General features: G+C 39.2%; 1 protein-coding gene across 1 annotated transcript; it reads right to left on the bottom strand.

Moving 5' to 3' along the window:
* Nucleotides 1-20435: 20435 nt before the first annotated feature.
* C11H7orf66 (chromosome 11 C7orf66 homolog) lies at nt 20436-21008 on the bottom strand. Its single transcript, XM_032304414.1, is given in 3 exon segments — nt 20436-20702; nt 20921-20980; nt 20982-21008. Coding segments are annotated over 3 exon segments (354 nt in total).
* Nucleotides 21009-21219: the final 211 nt, after the last annotated feature.

Here is a 21219-nt window from a genome sequence, read left to right as displayed (position 1 = left end):
TTTTTCCAGACACTTTTTATGGATATGGATAGAAATCTACCCCTTCAGACAGTCTCTCTTTAACACCCTTCAGTAACCACTCGGTCTTTCTTCTTCAGATGCACGGAAGAATTTGATACTTGGCCACCGTTTTCTTCAGGACTTCAACTGTCCTCTTCCTGTGTGGCTTAAATGTGTCTAGGGAGGACCCGTTACACACCCCCAAGCACTCTTCAAAGGATGCTCCCTGCTGCTTGACTCAGCAGGTCACGCCCAGAGCTTCTCCCTGGGCCCCTGCCATCCTCTACTGCGAACCCATTTCAGAAAACAGGAACCTTGAATCTCCACAGCTTCACTTTTTTCTGTGGTTTCTGGGGCCTTCCTGTGTGGCATTTTGACACCTTTGAGACCTCCATATTCTCTTTTGCTACTCAACATGAGTTCCATGGACCAGGAGCCATGACATTGGCCTCTGACATTGGGAGCTGCTTGGAAGTGTCCCGGCTCTTCCCCAAACCCCAAACCTACTGCAATTTGACAAGATCCTCAGGGGTTGGCTTTGTATGCACATACAAATTTGAGAAGGACTGCTCTAATACTTTTAGATTTTTCTAACAGTTTTTTTTTAATGAAAGTTTTTTTTTTTTTTAAGATTTTATTTATTTATTTGAGAGACAGAGAGAGAGCGAGCATGAGCAGGAAGAGGCATAGAGGGAGAGGGACAGTCAGACTCTTCCGTGAGTGAAGAGCCAACGTGGGGCTAGGTCCTAGGGCTCTGACATCATGACCTCAGCCAAAGTCAGATACTTACTTAACCAACTGAGCCACGCAGGCCCACCCCCGCCCCCACCCCAACAGTTTTCACTCACCTTGTTTCCTGCCTAGCTCACATAGTGCAGTTTGTTCCTCATCAGGATGCTTATTTGTCATGACCAGTCTCCTTCTTGGATCAATCACACCAGCATCTTTTCCTGCTGCTATGCCCATGCTGTACTGAAGACTGCCAGAAGAAATCACCTAACTGGACTGGGGCCAATGCTTAGTCACGGTTTGTGACCTCCGCTGGATCCCAAGACTGCTTAGTGCTCTGTTCCTGAGCGTAATTCTCCCACGGTCCGACACTGCATCGCTCTTTTCTCCAGACTTCCCTTTCTCCCTCCCTTTCCCAACCCTGCTTTGCTTATAAAACTCTTACATCATATTTAGAGTGAATGGGATTCTTTTGCCACAAACAGTCCTGACATCTTACCTACATGCCTACACATCTGCATTCATGCCTAAGGAATTAAAAAATATATATATATCTAAGGTTTCAGGGGCGCCTGGGTGTCTCAGTGGGTTAAAACCTCTACCTTTGGCTCAGGTCATGGTCTCAGGGTCCTGGGATTGAGCCCCGCTTCAGGATCTCTGCTGGGCGCAGAGCCTGCTTCCCTCTTTCGTTCTGCCTGCCTCTCTGCCTACTTGTGATCTCTCTCTGTCAAAATAAATGAATAAAATCTTAAAAAAATAAAAATAAATAAAATTTAAAAATATCTAAGGTTTCACCATCATACTGCTTCCCATTAAACATTACCCCCTCTCCTTTGTGAATAAATGTTTTATTGTGGAATAATTTTATATTTACAGAAAAGTTGCAAGATTATTCTGAGATTTCTCATATCCCCTGGAGTGGTTTGGAGAGTAACCCAACAAGATGACCGAATCATAGCTTCAGTACCTGTGAATGGGGCCTATTTTGGAAATGGGGTCTTTGCAGATATAATTGTCATGAGAAGACATCGTAGTGGATATAGGTAGGCCCTACATCCAATGACAAGTATCCTTATAAGGGACAGAAGAAGGAAAAGAAAGAGGGAGGAAGCTAGGTAAGATTGGACTCTACAAACCAAGAAACACCAAAGATTGCCTAAAGCCTCCAGAAATTAGGATAGAGGCATGCAATGGAATCTTCCTCAGAACCTCCAAAAGGAGCCAGTTCTACTGACACTTTGATTTCAGACGGCTAGCTTTTAGACATGTGAGAGAATATACTTCAGTTGATTTAAGTTTGCACTAATTTGTCATGGCAGCCTAGGAAGCCAGTACCACTCCCCATGTGGTTTCCTGTAATGTTCCATCTTCCTTTCCCATCTTCCATTTATCAAAACTAGGAAACCAATGATCGTATAATATTAGCTAAACTCTAGTCTCAATTTAGACTGCTCTAATGTTTGATTTGTTTTAAGATTTATCCATTTAATGGGTGCCTGGGTGGCTCAGTCATTAAGCAGCTGCCTTTAGCTCAGGTCCTAGGATGGAGCCCCTCATCAGGATCCTTACTCTGTGGGGAACCTACTTCTCCCTCTCCCTCTGCCTCTGATCCCCCTGCTTGCGTGTGCATGTTCTCTCTCTCTCTCTCTCTCTGTCAAATACATAAATAAAATCTTTTGAAAATATATTCATTTATTTTAGAGGGAGTGAGAGAGAACATGTGTACATGAGCAGGGGGAAGGGCAAAGGGAGAGAGAGAGACTCTCAAGCATACTCCCCACTGAGCAAGGAGCCTGACCCAGGGATTGACGCCAGGACCCTGAGTTCATGACTTGAGCTGAAACCAAGTCAGCTGCTTGAACCACTGAGCCATTCAGGCCTCCCCAGACTTCCCTAATTTTTTACACTAACATCCTATTTCTATTCGAGGATTCAATCTAACATAACACTTTGCATTTAGTTTTCATGTCTCCTTAGCTATCCCCAATAGAGAACAGCTTTTCTTTCTTTGCTTATTTATTTATTTTTAATGGCCTTGACAGTTTTGAGGTGTACTGATCAACTATTTCCTAGGATGTCTCTCAGTTTGTGTTTATCTGATGTTTTTCTCCTGATTAAGCTAGAGTCATAGATTTCGGGGAGGAATACCACATAGATGAAGGCCCTTTCTCATCAAATCATATTAGGAGGTACAGAAGATCAATGCACATCACTAATGGTGTTAACCTTGATCACTTGGTTAAGGTCTTGCTTGTTGCATTTCTTTGTTGTCAAGTTATTTTTCCCTTTTCATCTTCTAGTGTCTGGACATGAGTAATTAATTCCAGCCTACACTCAAGGAAAGAGGACTATATACATGTATTATTTGCAATATTTCTGTAAGGAGGATTCATCTGTTCTCCCTCATTTATTTGTGTAGTTAGTCATTTAGTCTTCTCAGTGCATATTCATGACCAATGCCCACCGAACTTGTAGCTTCTTATGTTCCATTTCCCATTCCAAATAAAATCTCTTCTGTCTCTGCTCTGTTCTTCCCTTCCAGCAATAGCGTTCCCCCCAACATCATTCTCTCCTTCATTCTTTCATTTCTTCAACATTCATTGAAAACCAGACACTGTCTGTATCTTAAGGATAACATGATAAATAATTTAGAGTTCATTTGCTCCAGAAGTTCACAGACTGGAAGGTTCTGCTGTGTGTCATTTATCTTGCTAGGTCCTGAGGAGGGAAAGGTGTTTTGGCAGCATCCAGAGAAAGATGCTATTAGATTTCTTGACAATCACTCTTTCCAGATTCTTGTCTGCATTTTACTCCCCAACCCATTTCACTGATTGACAGATTTTCTTACACTGCTTGCTGTCTTGCCGGGGACTTCACATTATTTGCAGTTTCAACTTTAATTCTACGCTGATATTCCTGAACTATCCATGTCTTCAGCTCTGGACTCTCTCCTGAGTTCCAGACTTTTTTTTTCTGCTGGGTTGTGCAAGAGTCCAGAGTCATTTCAAATGACAACCAAATATTTTCTTCCTCTTTCAAGTTCGAACATTACTAATGACGCTGTCGCTATTGCCAAAGGTAGAAATTGGGATTCCTTCTGAGAAACTCATTACTATCTTCTAAATCCAATTAGGTGCCAGGCCTGTAATACTATATTCTAGAGATCCCTGAAATAATTCATCACACTTTGTTTTCAGTGTCTCTGTTTCTATCCACCCTCTTTCCATTAAACTCCAATCTACAGTCTACAATCTTCTGGAGTTGGCACACTAAAAGATAAGTCAGCTCATATTCCCTTCTTATTTAGTAAGTATTCTCAGCATGTATTGTCCCCAGTGTAAGACCCAAACACACCACATGCTGTAAGATCTGATCTTTATCTTGTCAGTGACATGGTCCAACATTCCCTTGGTGCAGTTAGAGTAAGCAAGATGCCAGTCTTCAGGTTCATGTGACTTTGCACATGTTCTTCCCTGTTCCTGGATGCCTCTCCCCTCATTTTCCATAAACTCCCACTCTTTCTTTGTGACACCTCAATTATTTCTCCTTTGTGACTCCTTCCCCAAACTCTGCAGAGGTAGCTAGTTTGCTCTGCTTCATTCACATGCAAATACCTATTAGACAGTTTTTTTTTTACATTATATTTTCATTGTTTAGTTATAGAAATTTCCTTGACCAGACTGAGTTCCAATAAAATAGTGATAGTGTTTTATTTACCTTTGTATACACATTGACAAGCACACACTGATTTTCAGTGCACATTTGCTCAAAGAATGAAAAAATACAAACTTGCAAGCATCTTATGTCTTGGCTTGCCAGCCAGATGCTAGTGTCAGGGTATCTTGTATTTCATACATAAATACTAAATTATCATACTACATACATACTAAATTATCTTCACTTCAACTTTGATTTTTTTTTTTTAACTAAGAAGAAAGCTGTAGTCGAAGGCTTAGACTATAGAAAAGGGCCTCTGTCAGTTACTTGTTGAGATATTCGTGTTAACTCTGCCATCACTGAATAGTTTACTTTATGCCATGCAGCTGGACAAACAGGGACAGGCATATTATAAGACCTCCCACTTCCCTTGCCACACCACACTCCAGATTCCAAGTGTTCTCTCTCCTTTGCCTGTCAGCTGTCCAGTGTTGTCATGCTCCTTACCCACTTCTCTACACATTTCTTCCACCTTCCCCATTTTCATCTCCTCCACTAGCTCCCTTACTCTCAAAGCTGAAATTCCCTTAATACACTTTATTTGTAGGAAAGTCATATACTTTCATCTCTAATGTTTCTATGATACCTTACAGTTTAACAACACTTTTCTCTACATTTCTCATTTGCTCCTACTTCACAGGGTTATTATTATCCCCATTTTTCAAATACCTGAAATTCACAGAACTTATGCTTTCCAAAATAGTCCCCAGATAGAATGTGGAAGAGCTGGCCTGAGAATCCTGACTTGATTTAAAATCCTGTGTCCTTCCCCACTCAGAAACTGGGTCCTGAGGACATCATTTGAACTCTGGAAAAGTAGTATCTAAACTAAAATTACATAAAATACTTCAGTTATAAGAGCCATTATTTTTTCAGAAACTAGTTTAAAGTCAAGTTTTCTGTCTGTAGAAGATATCATTGCAACCAAAATATTCTGATCACATGTAGCTTTTATGGGTTTTGATTTTGTGGTTGATGAATATTCACAAGCGTGATTTATAAAGAATCTAAATATATATGTTGTGTGGTTGTTGGAGGAGAGGAAAATACAGAAGCATTGTCACGCATTTCATTGTCTACTCTGACAGAAAAAAATCAACCATGAAATGAAAGTGTTCTTTTTCAATAGAAGTGTCTCTGCATTCATATTTTTCTTCAGTGCTGTTTTTGTTTTGTTTTGTTTAAAATCAACTTAAGATGTTGAATGAAAAATACTCTTTTTTTTTTATAATCTCATCCTGATCACCACTGAAATTAGAGTGTTGAGGAACAACCAAGCCAAGACAAGCCCTCCCTTTTTCTTTCTCAGAGCAATTGATACTATTCCTAGTGGCCCAGTTATGTGTCCCTGAGCAGTTGGAGAGGATATGGGTGAGTGAGTGCCTCAGCAAAATGAGAGTAACATGCATTAGGACAGTCTTTTGATTCTTCAGTGGTTTAGCTCACTCACTGAATTTCTTACTCCATTCATTACAGGAAAGCTGCTGAATCAATACAATGGTGGTTTGATAGAAAACCCTTGGGTTTGGGCCACAGATTATTTTCATCATGGAGTCTATATGGCTTGATTTAACCTAAGTAATTTAGAGGTAATCTAGACTCTTTGAATTTTATTGCTTGTTTTATTTGTTTTCAGAGGGAGGGAAATTTATATTCTGATCCTCGGAATTTTTTTTTTGTCTGAAACATGTTTTCCCCTCTGAAACAGGGAATAAACTTTGTTTTGTTTTGTTTTGTTTTTTAAATTTTATTTTAAATGCATTCTGGTATTTTCTGGGGCTTACAATGACTCTCAGAAGGTCCTTATGTGACACTAGGAGGTCAGAGTTTTGGGTGTTGTTCTCCAGGGTCTCTCTTGTGTAAGCGACCTTCCTGCTTTGGCCACCTGAGCAGTCTTCTCAGAAAGCCTACCAAACCATGGTTTTTGATGGGAGCTGATGTTCTTAATTTTCAATTTTTCAAGTCTCACTGCAAAATGAGTTCACTTATTTTGTAGAACAGAATTCACCAGTGATAGAGCCCATATACTAAAATCTTTTCAGCTTCTAAAAATGCTAGCTATAGTAGAATATTAAAGAAGTAAAAGTCCCAAGTATCATTTTTAAATGTTGCCCACACACACTGATTTTGCAAGAATAAATCAAAATAGCATTTTTAACAAAACTAATTTTTCAGTCTTCAGTATTCTGAAATGTCATCAATGAAACAGTGATTTAAATACAAATTTAAACATGTAAACTGAATAAATGCTACTAAAAACATGATGGGCTATAGTAGAAGGCCCAGAAGTTTTGAATTTAGATTTATGTGGCTTTAGATATCAACATTATCACTTCCCGGCTGTTTCCTTCAAGAAATTAAATTTTTGTGAAAAGGATTTCATATATAAAAAATGAAGGAAATGATGGGTATCAGCAGGGCTGTTGTGAGGTTCAGAATAATATATGTAAAATGCATGATACATCTAGGGACTCAACAAATGTAATTATTATTATTACAATGACTTTAAATGCTCTCTGGTTTTTTGCCTTATAACTGAACTTTTGTTAAGTGACACTGTTGTGTATATCACCAAGTGAATTCATAACACTTTTGCCCATAAATATGTTTGTGGTACAAAGAAACATATTAATATAATGAAGATTTATAAGGGCACATGAACATACTAATGTGTTGTAAGTTAAGTGTGTACAGTAGCATTTCCCAGTCCCAGACACCATAATAGGAATATACTTAGCAGAAGAAGATAGCAAAATATGATTTCATACATTTTCAAGAGATATTTCAGTCTTTGTCACAAGTCAGTTTTTATGGAAAGAAAATCTATTTTCTTAGGTAGGTCCCCTAGCAGGTGTGGTCTTCCCTATAGGACACCCTTTTATTCATTTTAATATAAATAAACATTAAAGACAAATCAGTGTTTTTTTTTTTTTTTAATGATTCAAACTGATTACTTTTAATACCTGTTTTGGGCGAAAACCTTTTTCCACTTTTGAATTTAATTTTGTCATGAGTTCTGATTGGCTCTCAATGAATTCCCTTCCAGAAAAAAAGAAAAGAAAAAAGCAAAAGCACATCAGACTAGTTTAGAGAGCAGTTCTGCTTCAGAAATCAATAGGATAGCCACCATTAGGGTACCATGTAAAATTTCTATTATTTATGAATAATAATTTGTAAGGATTATATGAATTGTCTGTAATTATTGATATTGCTGGCAGAGACTTTTGGAATTATCACTCTGGGTCACAGAGAGTTTAACTCAGCAAGATAATGTCAGCTTTAATTGGGTTGCAGCTTTTGTCTGATATGTTCTCAGTGGACAAGATTTAGTAGTAAATTCTAATTTTGATATGTTTATTCTAAAAGCCAATTTATATCCAATATTTGTTACCTTTTCTTCAGGTTGCATTTTCTAGTACTCTTACAATTTTTAAAAATTCAGTTTCCAGGGGCGCCTGGGTGTCTCAGTCATTAAGCATCTGCCTTCAGCTCAAGTCATGATCCCAGGGTCCTGGGATCGAGCTTCACATCGAGCCCCACATCGGGCTCCCTGCTCGACAGGAAGCCTGCTTCTTCCTCTTCCACTGCTGCTTCCCAGCTTGTGTTCCCTCTTTTGCTGTGTCTCTCTCTGTCAAATAAATAAATAAAATCTAAAAACAAAAAATAAAAACAAAAACAAAAACAAAAAAACAATTCAGTTTCCAAGCCTTTAAGTATTTTTAGTTTTCTCTAAACCTTTTCTGTTGTTTGACCGAAAGTCTCTTTTGAGGAAACTTAAAAGTCTCTGAATCTCATCTTTGCTACCTACTCATCTGTGTTCTCAGGGCTTGTTTGGGTTCTTCTGGCCCATTTTCCTTTCACTTGTAGATCCACTTCCTGTCCATGTTTGTTCTTCTTTGATTCTTGGGAAAAACATTATATTTGAATCAAAGTGTTAGCAGATGAAGTTCAATTCATAGATAATTCAGATTTCTTACAGTCAAGGGGATGCAGAAAGCACAAAGCAGAATGGTGGTTTTTCCCTGATTGCATTGATCAGGAAGCAGGCTTGGTCTGCTGACTTACAGTACTCATCTAGAACATGGTACTGCCTTCTAAAAAGCACTTGGCCTTTACTGAAGGAAAAGGCACCGTTTTACTTGTGTAAATACGGCTTGAGATAGTACACATGCACTAGTATTTTTTTCTCACAAGTCACTTAAAGCTATACTGCTATTGTTCAGGCTTCATTTGAGAAGAGTGAAAGTGAGTAATATATTTAACAACAAATTTAACAATGTTCTTTATCTACACCCTTCATCTAACTCCTCAGAAATGTATGATGGCTGTTTCCCCATGTTCTTTCTTTCTGATCTCTCCTTGCATAGCTCCCAGGGTAGCTTCTCAACTTCATACCTTGGAACATCACTGCTGATTCAAAATTTAAAATTTTAAGGAATGTTCTACTATACTTCCATTTGTTTTGGGTTTTGACTCTAATTGTGTTCTTATATTTTAGATGTGATAAACCATGTTAGTTTGTACCTTCAGAATATATCCAGAATCCATCCAGTCTTCCTCCCCCTCATTGCTATCATCCTAGTCCAAGCCACCATCGTCTCTCATCTGGATTACTGCAATGACACCAAATAGGTATCCTTCTAGTATACTTTCCCCACAACTGTCATTCCCTGCATAGCAATGAGTATGAGCCTCTAACAGATAAGCCAGATCCTGTTACTCCTTTGCTCAAAACCCTCCAATATTGTTTCATTCCAGCCTGGGAAATGCAAAGGTCCATGTGATTGCTTACGATGCCCTTTTTCCACCAGCTTCTCTCTGATACCATTTACTACTCCATCTGTTCCCTTCACTCCAGCCACATGGATCTCTTTTCTCTTAACCAAGCGTGTCAGGCACTGTCCTCTCTCAAAGTCTTTGCATGGCTTCCCTGTCTGCCAAGGTATCTGTAGGACTTATTTAATCACCTCTCCTGGGTGTCTGTGCAAGTATCAGTGGGTCTTCCCAGGCAACTCTAAGCAAAAGTCCAGTATTCCTTACCCTTCCCGTGCCAAATCCTTGCTTTATTTTGCATCACAGAATTTATCACCAAACGATTTCTTATGTATTTTCCCTTTGGTTGGTACCCATTACCCCCATGGGATGTAGGCTCCATGAGAACAGTATTTGTATGCTTTGTTCACTGTTACCTACAGCACTTTGCACGTAGAGGCAGTCTGAATATTTATGACATATAACTGTCTTTCATGTTGGTCTCCATGTATGCGAGGGTTATCTGCTGCGTAGAAGGCATTCAGTGAGAGAGTGATGGTCAATGAGGAAGAACCAGGCATATTCTTCACAAAAATTTAAATTAGCAATGACAACGGGAATCACATTTTTCCCAAGAATGTACACGTTTTGATCCTCTATGTTTATATGAAATATTTAAAATATAATGGCTTACATATTTTGATGTTTTGACAATTTCTAAGGATAAGCTTTTTCAACACTAGTTGTAAAAATAAACGCAGAGTCACAAGAATTCTAAGCTTTTCCTCTATCTGTCATTATGTAGGTCAATTAAAAGACCATCCCAATAACAAATATGTTTTAGAAATTGCGAGAGGATGGAAACCAGTTTAGTGAGGTATGATTCAACTATTTTTCTAGGTCCTAGTGAGAATAAAATATTGGCATTTGGAGGTCGTTCCTGTCCTCAGTGAGAGGGGTTACTTAGGGAAGTCATTGAGGCTCCTGAGTGTCAAGAGCACATCTGGGGTAGGTGGAGATGGTGATGATGACGATGGTGAGAGCGATAAAGATAACAAGAGCTGATGGCTGATACTTCCTGAAGCTCACTGTGTGCAGGCACTGTTCTAAGTGGTTGCTTGTAGGAACGTACTTAATCTTTACAACCTTAGAACGTTGGCATTATTATTCCCATTTTACAAATGAGGAATTTCAGGTATGAAGAGGTTGAATAAATAGCCAAAGTCACACAAAAATCATAAGTGGCGGAGATGGAGTTTAAATGCGCGGCTTCAGAGAACCCTCTCTCTTGACCTCTCTGCGAACATGCCGAGCTCCTGCCTAGAGCGTAAGTAGGACTCCAGAAAGTGTGTGTGTATGCTCATGTGGGTGCGTTTGTGCAAGGGTGAGCACGTGCACACTTATCTGTGCCTGTGTGTGCTTGTGTGTGAGTTGGTGGGGATGATGAGACTGTGTTAATATTGAGAGTGAAGTGATACAGCTCTGAAGAGAGCAAAGGTGAGGAAGTAAACACTGTTGTTAAGCTTTATACTGCTACTTCACTTAATCTCCAAAGCAGCCCTTAGGAGGGAATATTTTTGCCTTTTTAAAAATAGATGACATTAGGGGCGCCTGGGTGGCTCAGTGGGTTAAGCCGCTGCCTTCGGCTCAGGTCATGATCTCAGGGTCCTGGGATCGAGCCCCGCATCGGGCTCTCTGCTCAGCAGGGAGCCTGCTTCCCTCTCTCTCTCTCTGCCTGCCTCTCTGCCTACTTGTGATCTCTCTCTGTCAAATAAATAAATAAAATCTTAAAAAAAAAATAGATGACATTAAAAAAAAAAATAGATGACATATCAGAGGATCACTTGGACAAGGTTCTGCCAGGCAGTGGTGACGAGAGTAGAAGGAAGGTCTCATCTTGCTCCTCAAGGGTAAAGCCCACAGCTCTCCTGGAGGCACAAGGTAGACCCTCCAGCTTCCCCGCAGGGATCCTCTGATCTTTAATTCTTCCGCGGCTGGAGGGGACACCAGCCAAGAAAGACACTGGGTCAGTATTGGACTATGTAGTCTGGGCTAACGTTGCCAAATATTTCTGAGATAAACTTATATTAAAGTTAGTGATTTGAAATTCAAATTTCACTGGGTGTTCTGTTTTCATTTTTTGTTCATTTATTTGTTTGTTTTGTTCAGTCTCACAACTCTACTCATGGCTTGTCTACCTCTGTCAGGAATGCTGAGCAGATCACAAGAGCAGAGAAGGGCATTACCTTAGCCTTTGTGAATTCCCTGTGGACTCCTCAATGGCTCATTTACTCACACATCATTGGTGGAAACTGGCTGCCTACCAGAGCCAGCATGCTGGGTTCTGAAGGAGGCTTTGTGAATGTTCACTCCTAGAACTCTAGGACTTACATTACTGAGTAGCTCTGTAAGTTACAGTGGCTAGTATACAGAGGTCCTCAAATTTTAGTGTATAGTAGGATCACCTGGGAAGCTTTTTAAAAAAAAAAAGTGCTGATTCTTGGCCGTCACCCCAGAGATTGTGATTCTAGGAGCAGAACCCTGAAATCTGTGTTTTTAATGAAACTCCGGGTGACCTTGAAGTGGGTGGTTCCAGGAGCATTCTTTTTTCTTTTCTTTTTTTTTTTTTTTAAAGATTTTATTTATCTATTTGACAGAGATCACAAGTAGGCAGAGAGGCAGGCTGAGAGAGAGGAAGGGAAGCAGGCTCCCTGCTGATTAGAGAGCCCCATGCGGGCCTTGATTCCAGGACTCTGGGATCATGACCAGAGCTGAAGGCAGAGGCTTTAACCCACTGAGCCACCCAGGCGCCCTCCAGGAGCATTCTGTGGTAAGTTCGGGTCTGGTGGATGAAAGAGACTTGATCCAGATATCACAAGAATCAATAAGAAATACTTTTCATTGAGACTTTAGACACTGGGACATTGGGTGTTTTGAGTTTCTCTAAGATGTTAATGCAGAGTATGGAATATTATTGTAGGATAAATATTACTCTTTCTTTTCTTTTGATTGAAATATAGCTTAGTGTGCAGGCAAGTGGGAATTGGCTGCAAGCATGGCATGCTCTTCCAAAGTGCAGTTTCCCCCAGATTCTGACCAGAGCCTTGAGTCAAGTGAAGTGTCACACTCTTCCAAAGTAGCTTAGACCTCTTGAGCCTCAGTTGGTTCTACACCAGGGTTATTTATGAAAACCTTGTTTCTGGAAGGAAAAGGTTTACTGTGTTTCATAGGGTTAAAAGCAAGGACTTGTACCTACAATTTTTCAAACCAATTTTATATTTCAGCCTAATGTTTGCGGTACTGATATGGGATGTGGAGGCATTTGTGTATTGGTTGTTGAACACCCGGACTGCTGAATCCTCTGCAAAGTCAAGTCAAAGCAGTGAGCATTCTGGGAGGGATGCCAACAACAAATTGTAGTAATCCAGCCTTGTTGTTAGAAAAGCATGAATCAAAAGCTCAGCATCTTGCTGAGACAGCAATCGTCTTAACCTTGTTATATTCCTGAGATGGTAATATGAGGTCTTATCAATATGGTTGATATGGCTCTCAAAGGAAAGCTGAGGGTCAAAAATGGCTGAAATTTATCATGGAGAATATTGCTTTGTGGAATGTCCAGCTGTAGAATTGTGACTACCTATTAAATCCTCTGTGAAGTGAGAAATCTATGGTTCACTGCCTGTAGGATAAGAGAAGGGGAAGGAAGTGGAATCAAAGGTGAAATAAAACTGGTCAAATGAGATGAAAGTCTGATATCTTAATTTTCAGCCATAGGCATCAGTTTTTGAGATTACCCCTTAGGCAGCTTCTGATTGACTGAGGATAGTTCCATGGCGGGGAAGATTAAAGGCTCTCTGGGTGGCCGTATTTTAAATGGTGAAATCTTTTCAAAGAGGGTTTGTTTTTGTAATCAAATCTAAGCTATGTTCAAGTCCTAAGTGACCCAGACAATTAATAGCACTTAAATGAATATACAGAGCAAGTATGCTGTGATCTATGGTCTCTCTCCTCTCTCTTTTTTCTTTTTGAGCTTTATATCTAGCAACTTTCTTAGACAGGTGTCAAAACAAGATTTATGCCAAGAAGAGAGAGCTTTCTTTAGGAGTTGTCATTAGTATTCAGTTTCAACCTCATGGCCTCCAGGGGGAAGGGCAATATGCAGAGTGTTCAGAAGCCTGGGCTTTGAAATGAGAAAGACCTGGACGTGAATCACAACTTTGTCGTTTCTAAGTTGTGAGACCTTGGCCAAGTGAGTTAACCTCTCTGTGTTTTAGTTTTATGAGCTATAAAATTAGGTGATGGTAGTACTTATCTCATAAAGTCTTTGTGAGAATGAAATGACAAATCATATGTAAAATGCTTTCTATAGTACCTGGTGCATAATATGCCCTTTATAAATATCAACATTGGAGAATTCAAGACCCACTCCTCCTCCCTAAAAGAAATTGCACTTCTCAAGGCCCCTGGGTGGCTCAGTTGGTTAAGTGTTTGCCTTCGGCTCAGGTTATGATCCCGGGGTTCTGGGATTGAGCCCCGCATTGTGCTCCCTGTTCAGCGGGGAGTCTGCTTCTCCCTCTGCCTGGGCCCTGAGCCCATCATGTTCTCTCTCTCTCTTTCTCAAATGAATAAATAAAATCTTTTAAAATTAAAAAAAAAATTGCACTTATCTTTTCCACCCGCCTTCTGAATAACTTGAGAATTTTAGAAAAAATAAAGATACCGGTAAAATAGCTCCATATTAAAGATGGAGAAAGGCTGGAGAACGCAATTTAGTTTGACAGATAAATTGGCCTGCTGAGTGTATGTTATGCCCCAAATTAGGCAGACTCACCCTACCTGTTATAGCAGCACCACCTGGCCCAGCCCTCCCATGGAAAAAGGAAGAAGAGCAGAATATGCTCGTTCCTAGAAGAAGCTTTTTTTTCAAGCAGAACTGGGCTGAGCATACACATATAGTTTTTCCAAATTCACCAGAGACATGATTCTATATTATCAGGGTCTGAGTGAATAAAAGGTCAGGAGAGAGAAGGAGTGTGATAGAGATAGTCTTCCTCACAGAAATCAAGACCAGGAGATGAAGTTCCTATCTAATGCAATGTTATCATTTTTTTTTAAAGATTTTATTTATTTATTTGACAGACAAAGATCACAAGTAGGCAGAGAGGCAGGCAGAGAGAGAGAGAGGAGGAAGCAGGCTCCCCGCTGAGCAGAGAGCCCGATGTGGGGCTCGATCCCAGGGCTCTGGGATCATGACCTGAGCCGAAGACAGAGGCTTTAACCCACTGAGCCACCCAAGTGCCCCGCAATGTTATCATTGTTATCAATAATTCATTTCCATTATGCTTTATTTCATTATTTAATTTGGTATTACCTTCCACCTTTATCTCTTCAATCATACCATGACTATTGCTGTGACGAATTACCACACACTTAATGGCTGAAACAATACTTGTGTAAGCCAGAAGTCCATAATCAGTCTTGATGGGCAGAAGTCAAGGTGTGATGGGCAGAAGAGAAGGCTGATTGTCTCTGAAGGCTGTGAGGGAAGAATCACTTCTTTGCCTCTTTACCTTATAGAGGCTGCCTGCTTCTGGTCCTTTCCAATTATCATTCCATCTGTTTGCTTTTTTAATCTGTCTCCTGCTACTATCTTTGACCATCTTGTCTCCCTCTCATAAGAACTTTTGGGATTCTACTCTACCTACTCATACAATCCAGGAAAATCTCTGGTCTCAAGATTCTTAATCACATCTGCAAAGGCAGTGTTACCATGTAAGTTAATAGAGTCACAGATTTAAGAGATGAGGATATGGATGTCTTTGGGTAGCCATTATTCAGCTGACCAAATGATATTTTGATTGTCTGAGTTTGTCTTGTAGCTATTTTTCATTTTATTTTGTATAGCATTAAAAAAAAAATATTTCCCGAGTCAGGTTGTAAATTCCTTAAGAATAGATATCAGATCTTCCATGTTTTTACTTATTCTGCTTTATTATCTTACATGTTAAGGCAAACTAATGGTCATAATAGGCACTCAGTAAAGCTATTGGTTTAAATGCTCCAAATAGCACAGTGTTGAGAATGGAGGCCTGTGTCTGGTTTAGTTATGTTCAAGAGAAGCAAAATCCCAGCTTTGACTTTAGATTCTACAAATATTCAGACCACGTAAGAAACAGTGTACTTGGGGTGAAGCATTAAAATGTGACTTGTTTCCCAGAATTCTCACTTGTTGGAATGTAGAGAGGCTTTGGGACAGTCAATTAAGTGTTAAGATTTACCAGAATTCTAAGGGATTATTTCTGCTATACTCTCCTTCCTTCAGGTAAAGAAGAGAAATGCTGCAGGTTTTGTGAGTGGATGTGAAAATTTACACTGCACAATTTAACCTGCTCTCACCATTAAACTTTGGAGAGGTGGATTATTATACTATGGAATTTGATTCTGACTTTTTAGCTGCAATGGTTGATAAGAAATGTACCGTGACTTGAAATAAATACACACAAAATAACCCCTTCTCTAATAAGTAGGTGCATAGCAATTGCATGATTGTTCCTCACTTAGGGGCTGGATTAGAAAATTACGGAGGCTAGTATGTAATCTTAAGGTATTCGATTTACATTAATAGGTATCTAAATGAACCATAGAATTGGCTTTAAAACACATAGCCCAATTCACATCCATTATTTCAAAAGTTAGTGATGCCGTACAGTAGCTTTGTTTATAATATTTTGTTATATAATTAAGATGGGAAAAAAAAGATTCTTTGTCGTTAGCCCTGCAAATTTGCAGTTGCCCTTAGGTACTTCCTCTGTCCTACTTTCACATCCTCCCCCTCCCTTCTTGACTTTTCCTCTCTAGAATGGTAGAAACTGAATTGTGGGGCTAGAAAGAACCCTAGAGGTCGTCTTGTCAGTTTGGACATTTTACAACTGAGAACATAACTCCAGAGACATTACTGACTTGCTTAATGTCACATAACTATTGACAGAGTTTTATTAAAAACACAAGTCTCCTAAGTCTCTGTAAAGACACCCCCCCCACACACACCCCCATTTAGGTAAGGGAATTTAAGAGTAGAGAGCAACAAGAAAAGTTATCAAGGAGTAAAGCGAAGAAGGATGAGAGAAGTCTGGAAATACTATGGCCTAAAGGAGGCACGAGTCACAGTCACCTGCTTTCTTATCTAACAGAGTTTATCATCTATTAGAGGAAGAAAGATGTGCCTGCCCTGGGGTTTGAAAGTAAGACCACTGATGAAGGTTTAATTCTGATGGACATGCTGGTGGGCACCGTCTCCCCTCTGGGTGAGCGGAACACCTGAGAACCAAGGTCACAGGACCTAGAGAAATGATTATGATATAGGGATGAGTAGAGAGATACAAGGAAATGGCAAAAATTGAAAAAAAGAAAGAAAAAAAAAGCAGGAATGGCAATAGCAGGAACAATGTTAATAGTAGGAAAAAAGGGATGTAGAATTAAAAGAATTATTTAAGCTAGACAGAGGGTCATTTTATAGTAATAAAGTAACTAAACGAACTTTATGAAAATTCTGAAACACCAAACAAAAGTACCCAAGATCACGTAATAACTAAATGTAGAGAGCAGTATCTATTCGATACACAAGGATAAGTCACAAAACTACAATTATAAGGGGAGACCATAATACCCATTTTTAGAATAATATATAGGGGAATTGAACAATAAGGCCAACACATTTTCTTATGGAGGGAGATCAAAACAAAAAGAAAAATTCAGAAGCGTATATCCCTTGAATATAGAATATAAATTATATTCTGTGTCCATGGAATTTAAGAAAATGGATTATGTAACCACAAAACAGATCTTGATAAAATTTAAAAAGCACAATATTGGGGCACCTGGGTGACTCAGTCAGTTGAATGTATAACTCTTGATTTTGGCTCAGGTTGTGACCCCCAGGGCTGTGAGATCTATGCTTGCTTAGTGGAGAGTCTGCTTAAGATTCTCTCTCACCCTCTCCATGTTCCTCTCCCCCTGCTCTCTCTCTCTCTCAAATAAATAAATAAATCTTTTTTAAAGAAAGCATAATATTTACTGACTACTCTCTTTGACCATACTTTAAAAATTAGAAATAATGAAATGATGATCTTCTTTTTTCTATTTAATGCCCAAATAAATAGTAACTACTTGGAAAATACAAATGTGTTCCTGGTTAGCTCATAGATCGAAACCGCATGAAAACTGAAATCAGAGACTACCTGAAAACAGTAAAACAGGGTGAATATCAAATTCCATGGAACACAGGAAAAAGAAAATTTACTTTTAAATCCTTTTGATAAGTGGTACAGTAAAAGGGAAAGAGAATGAGATGTATTTGAAAATCCCCTTCCCCCCAAATTGATTTCTCAGCAAAGCAAACATCACCAAAATTGATAACAAAGTACAGAGCTATAATAGAATGCTCAGGACCGAAGAAGTGAGAAAGGTGATCCCATAAAAAAGAGACAATGTGAAGCCTTACTTTGCGAGTGGAAATGTACAATGATGCAGGAACTGTGGAAAACAGCTTAGTGTTTTATATATTATTTAGACATAAACCATATGATCCAGAATTCTTACTCTGAGTTCTATACCCCAAAGAACTGGAAGCAAGAACTCAAACAGATACTTGTATGCTGGTGTTCATAGCAGCATTCTTCAAAAGAGCCAAAAGGTAGAAGCAACCCATGTGTCATCAACAGATCAATGGATCAACGAAACGGAATGAGTTCTGACACTTGCTGCAATATGTAGCAACATTATGCTAAGTTAAATAAGCCAGCCATAGAAGGTAAATATTGTGTGATTTTCCTTGTATGAGTTACCTAGATTAGACAAAGAGACAGAAAGTAGGCTAGAAGTTACCTGGGGATAGAGAAAAGGTGGAGGGTTGGGTTACTGTTTAATGTGTTCAGAGTGACTGTTTGGGCTAATGACAAATTTCTGGAAATGGCCAGTGATGACGGTTGTACAAGATTGTCAATGTACTCAGTGCCGTGGAATTGCACACTTAAAAATGGTTAAAATTGTACATTTTGTGTTATATTGTATATGTATATTTTCTCATACTAAAAAGAAACATTGTGACCAGATATTTTCCTGAGTTCTAAATAATCTTGAAAGAATAGATCTCTCTCATGTTAATCAATTTACACAATAGAAAAAGATGAAAAGTTCCTCAAATTGTTTTTGAAGTCGGTATAACCTTAATTCCCAAATCTGGTAAAGGTATTTTAGTCTGGCATGGTATCAAAAGAAGATTTATTAGGCCACCTAAAATTTATACAGATTCAAAGGTGGTTCAATATCAAAATCTCATTATAATTTGCTTAATTAACAAAGTAAAGGAGAAAAAAGGCTTGTAATTTCAGGAGAAACTGAAAGCATGTTAGACAAAATTTCAGTGGATATCCTAAGTAAAATATGAATAGGATGAACTTTTAAAACCTTAAAATTGGGGTGTCTGGGTGGCTCAGTCAGTTAGGTGTCCACTCTTGGTTTTAGCTCAAGTCGTGATCTTAGGGTCCTGAGATGGAGTCCCACTTCAGACTCCTTGCTCAATGCTCTCTCTCTCTCTTTCCAAAAAAAAATTCTTATAACTTTGACTCCTCCAAAATACTACTAATAACCTACTGTTGACTGGAAGCCTTACCAATAACACCTAATTAACATATATTTTTATGTGTATTATATACTATATTCTTCTGATTGAGTAAGCTAGAGAGAAAATGTTAAAATCATATGGGACAGAAAATACATTTACACAACTGTGCTCTCAAAAATTCACATAGAAGTGGACCCATGCAGCTCAAAACTGTGTTGTTCAAGAGTCCACTGTAGTAATAAAATCATCAGCTTATAAAAGTATATGTATAAAATCATGTATTACAGAATTTCTCAGAGAGGCAAAAATGCTGAAAGCTGGAAATATACTAAAATGTCCATACACAGGGAAGGCTTTAAATAAGCACTTGTTTGTCGATGACACTGTGGAGTATCTTGCTGCTGTGCATCCATTAAACATGAGAAAGTACCAGTTGTATTCAAGGCACTTTTAAGTGAGAAAAGTAAGATACAGAGGAGTGTGCCTAATATGATGCAAATTTTATAGTCAGTCCCAGACTCCCTATCAATGCAGATGTACAGGTATGTACATGTGCGTCTGTACCTGTAAGATTATGTGAGACTGAAATAAAGCCCAGAACTACAAATGCAGGGTTATTAACATAGCTTATCAGATTGGTTAGGAGAAGGGACAGTAAATATGAATGAGTTGGAGAGAAATGTTGGAAAGGTGACTTTGGAGGGAAGCAGAGAATTAGCTTTTCTCTGTATGTCTTTGTATGTGTTGTTTATTGCAATGAGCATGTGTTAGTCCATATTTGAAAAAAATGTAGATAAAAAGAACCAAAGTTGAGTTGAATGTCTGCCTCCCGAAAGACGTGTCTGTTCAGAACATGTGAATGTGATCTTATTTGGAAAAACCATCATTGCAGCTGAAATTTATTTAAGATCTCCAGATGGGATCATCTTGGGCTAGTGTGGACCCGAAATCCATGATGAGTGATTTTATAAGGGAAAACAGGGCAGAAGATGCGTGAAGGCGAGAAGGCCATGTAAAGCCCGAGGCAGGCACTGGACTAAGAAGCCACAAGACACGAAATGCCCAGGAAAAGCTGAAAGAGGCAAAGGACAGAATCTCCCTAAAAGCTGCTGGAGGGAGTACATACAGTCCTACCCACACCTTGTCTTCACGCTTCAGATCTCTAGGACCAAGGGAAGAATTTTCAGTTGTTTTAAGCCATTACATTTGTGTTTATGATGGCAGCCTGGGAAACAGAGAGATGCTAAGCCTTTATTTCGATGGAAATTTTCTGCAGATTCCAGTATGTAAAGAAAATTAGATCTATTCTGGTTCAGGAAAGTGACCTCTGCTCCACACTCTCCATCTCGGCGTCGCCACGGAAACACCAGGTAGTTTTGGTGCACAGCTTGTAGAACACTGATTGAGTCCAGTCCCTTCTGTACAGATAACACGAGGCTTGAAGAGCATTCCCCACTTCTTGGCAAGCCCAGCAAGCCTCGTCTCCTTTCTTATCTTATCCCTGTGAAGGCTTGGGGTCACTGTGAGTCCTTTATCATAGCTGGGCAGAGTTAAGTCAGCCCTTCTGTCTGCACGACTCGGAGAGTGCTATTTTTTAACTTTTCCCAAATCTAGTTCACTGCTCCATAATCCCTTCTGTAAAGTTTTTAGTAACTTTTACAAATTTTTTCTGTGTTTCATTTGGAAAGGATTTTGCATAAACCACTGGTTTCTTGCTGAAGATCTTTACTTATGCAATTTTCACTTGAAATATGTATATCCCTCATGGATTCTTAATTTCGTGTCTCCGATTCATCATATGACAAAACTAAATTGAGAATTCCCTTCACAGTACTGCATGCAAAAAGTCCCAGGATATGAAAATGCTTGAGAAGTCAGGACGCTGGAGGGTGCAGAAAGAGTGAGTGCAGCTAGTGTGAAGTCAGGGAAGAGGGGAAAAATTGCTGAGAAAATGCAGGTAAGGCTCCATGTCTCCCAGTATGCCATAGGATTCCTGTAGGATGAAGCAGACATTTTCCTCAACCCACGTTTTTTTTTATTCCTGCCAAATTCCATTTTTATTTCTATGAAAGGAACTTTCCACCTTCTCCAAAGCATCACTGCAAGGTAGGTTAAGCTGAAAAGGCTCTGATGAGCTCGATGAGGTGTGAAATGTGAGAGGACCATTTTGGGGGGACATCACAACCATCACTTTATAAAACTTCCAGGGGTGTCTTTGGGTGTTCCAGATCAAGGTATGTTTTGTGCATTGAAGAAGAGGTAACTGGAGCTGAAGAAGTAGTTTATAGACCTTCTACTTGACTCTTTAGCAATCACACATAGATACGGTGAAAATTTTGGAAAGTAGCTTTAGAAAACCATGAGTGGTTACAAAATGACATAGGGCCCGTGGAAAGCAA

Source organism: Mustela erminea, chromosome 11 (genome assembly GCF_009829155.1).
Source record: "Mustela erminea isolate mMusErm1 chromosome 11, mMusErm1.Pri, whole genome shotgun sequence".
Taxonomy (NCBI): domain Eukaryota; kingdom Metazoa; phylum Chordata; class Mammalia; order Carnivora; family Mustelidae; genus Mustela; species Mustela erminea.
This window is presented reverse-complemented; position numbering and strand designations above follow the sequence as displayed.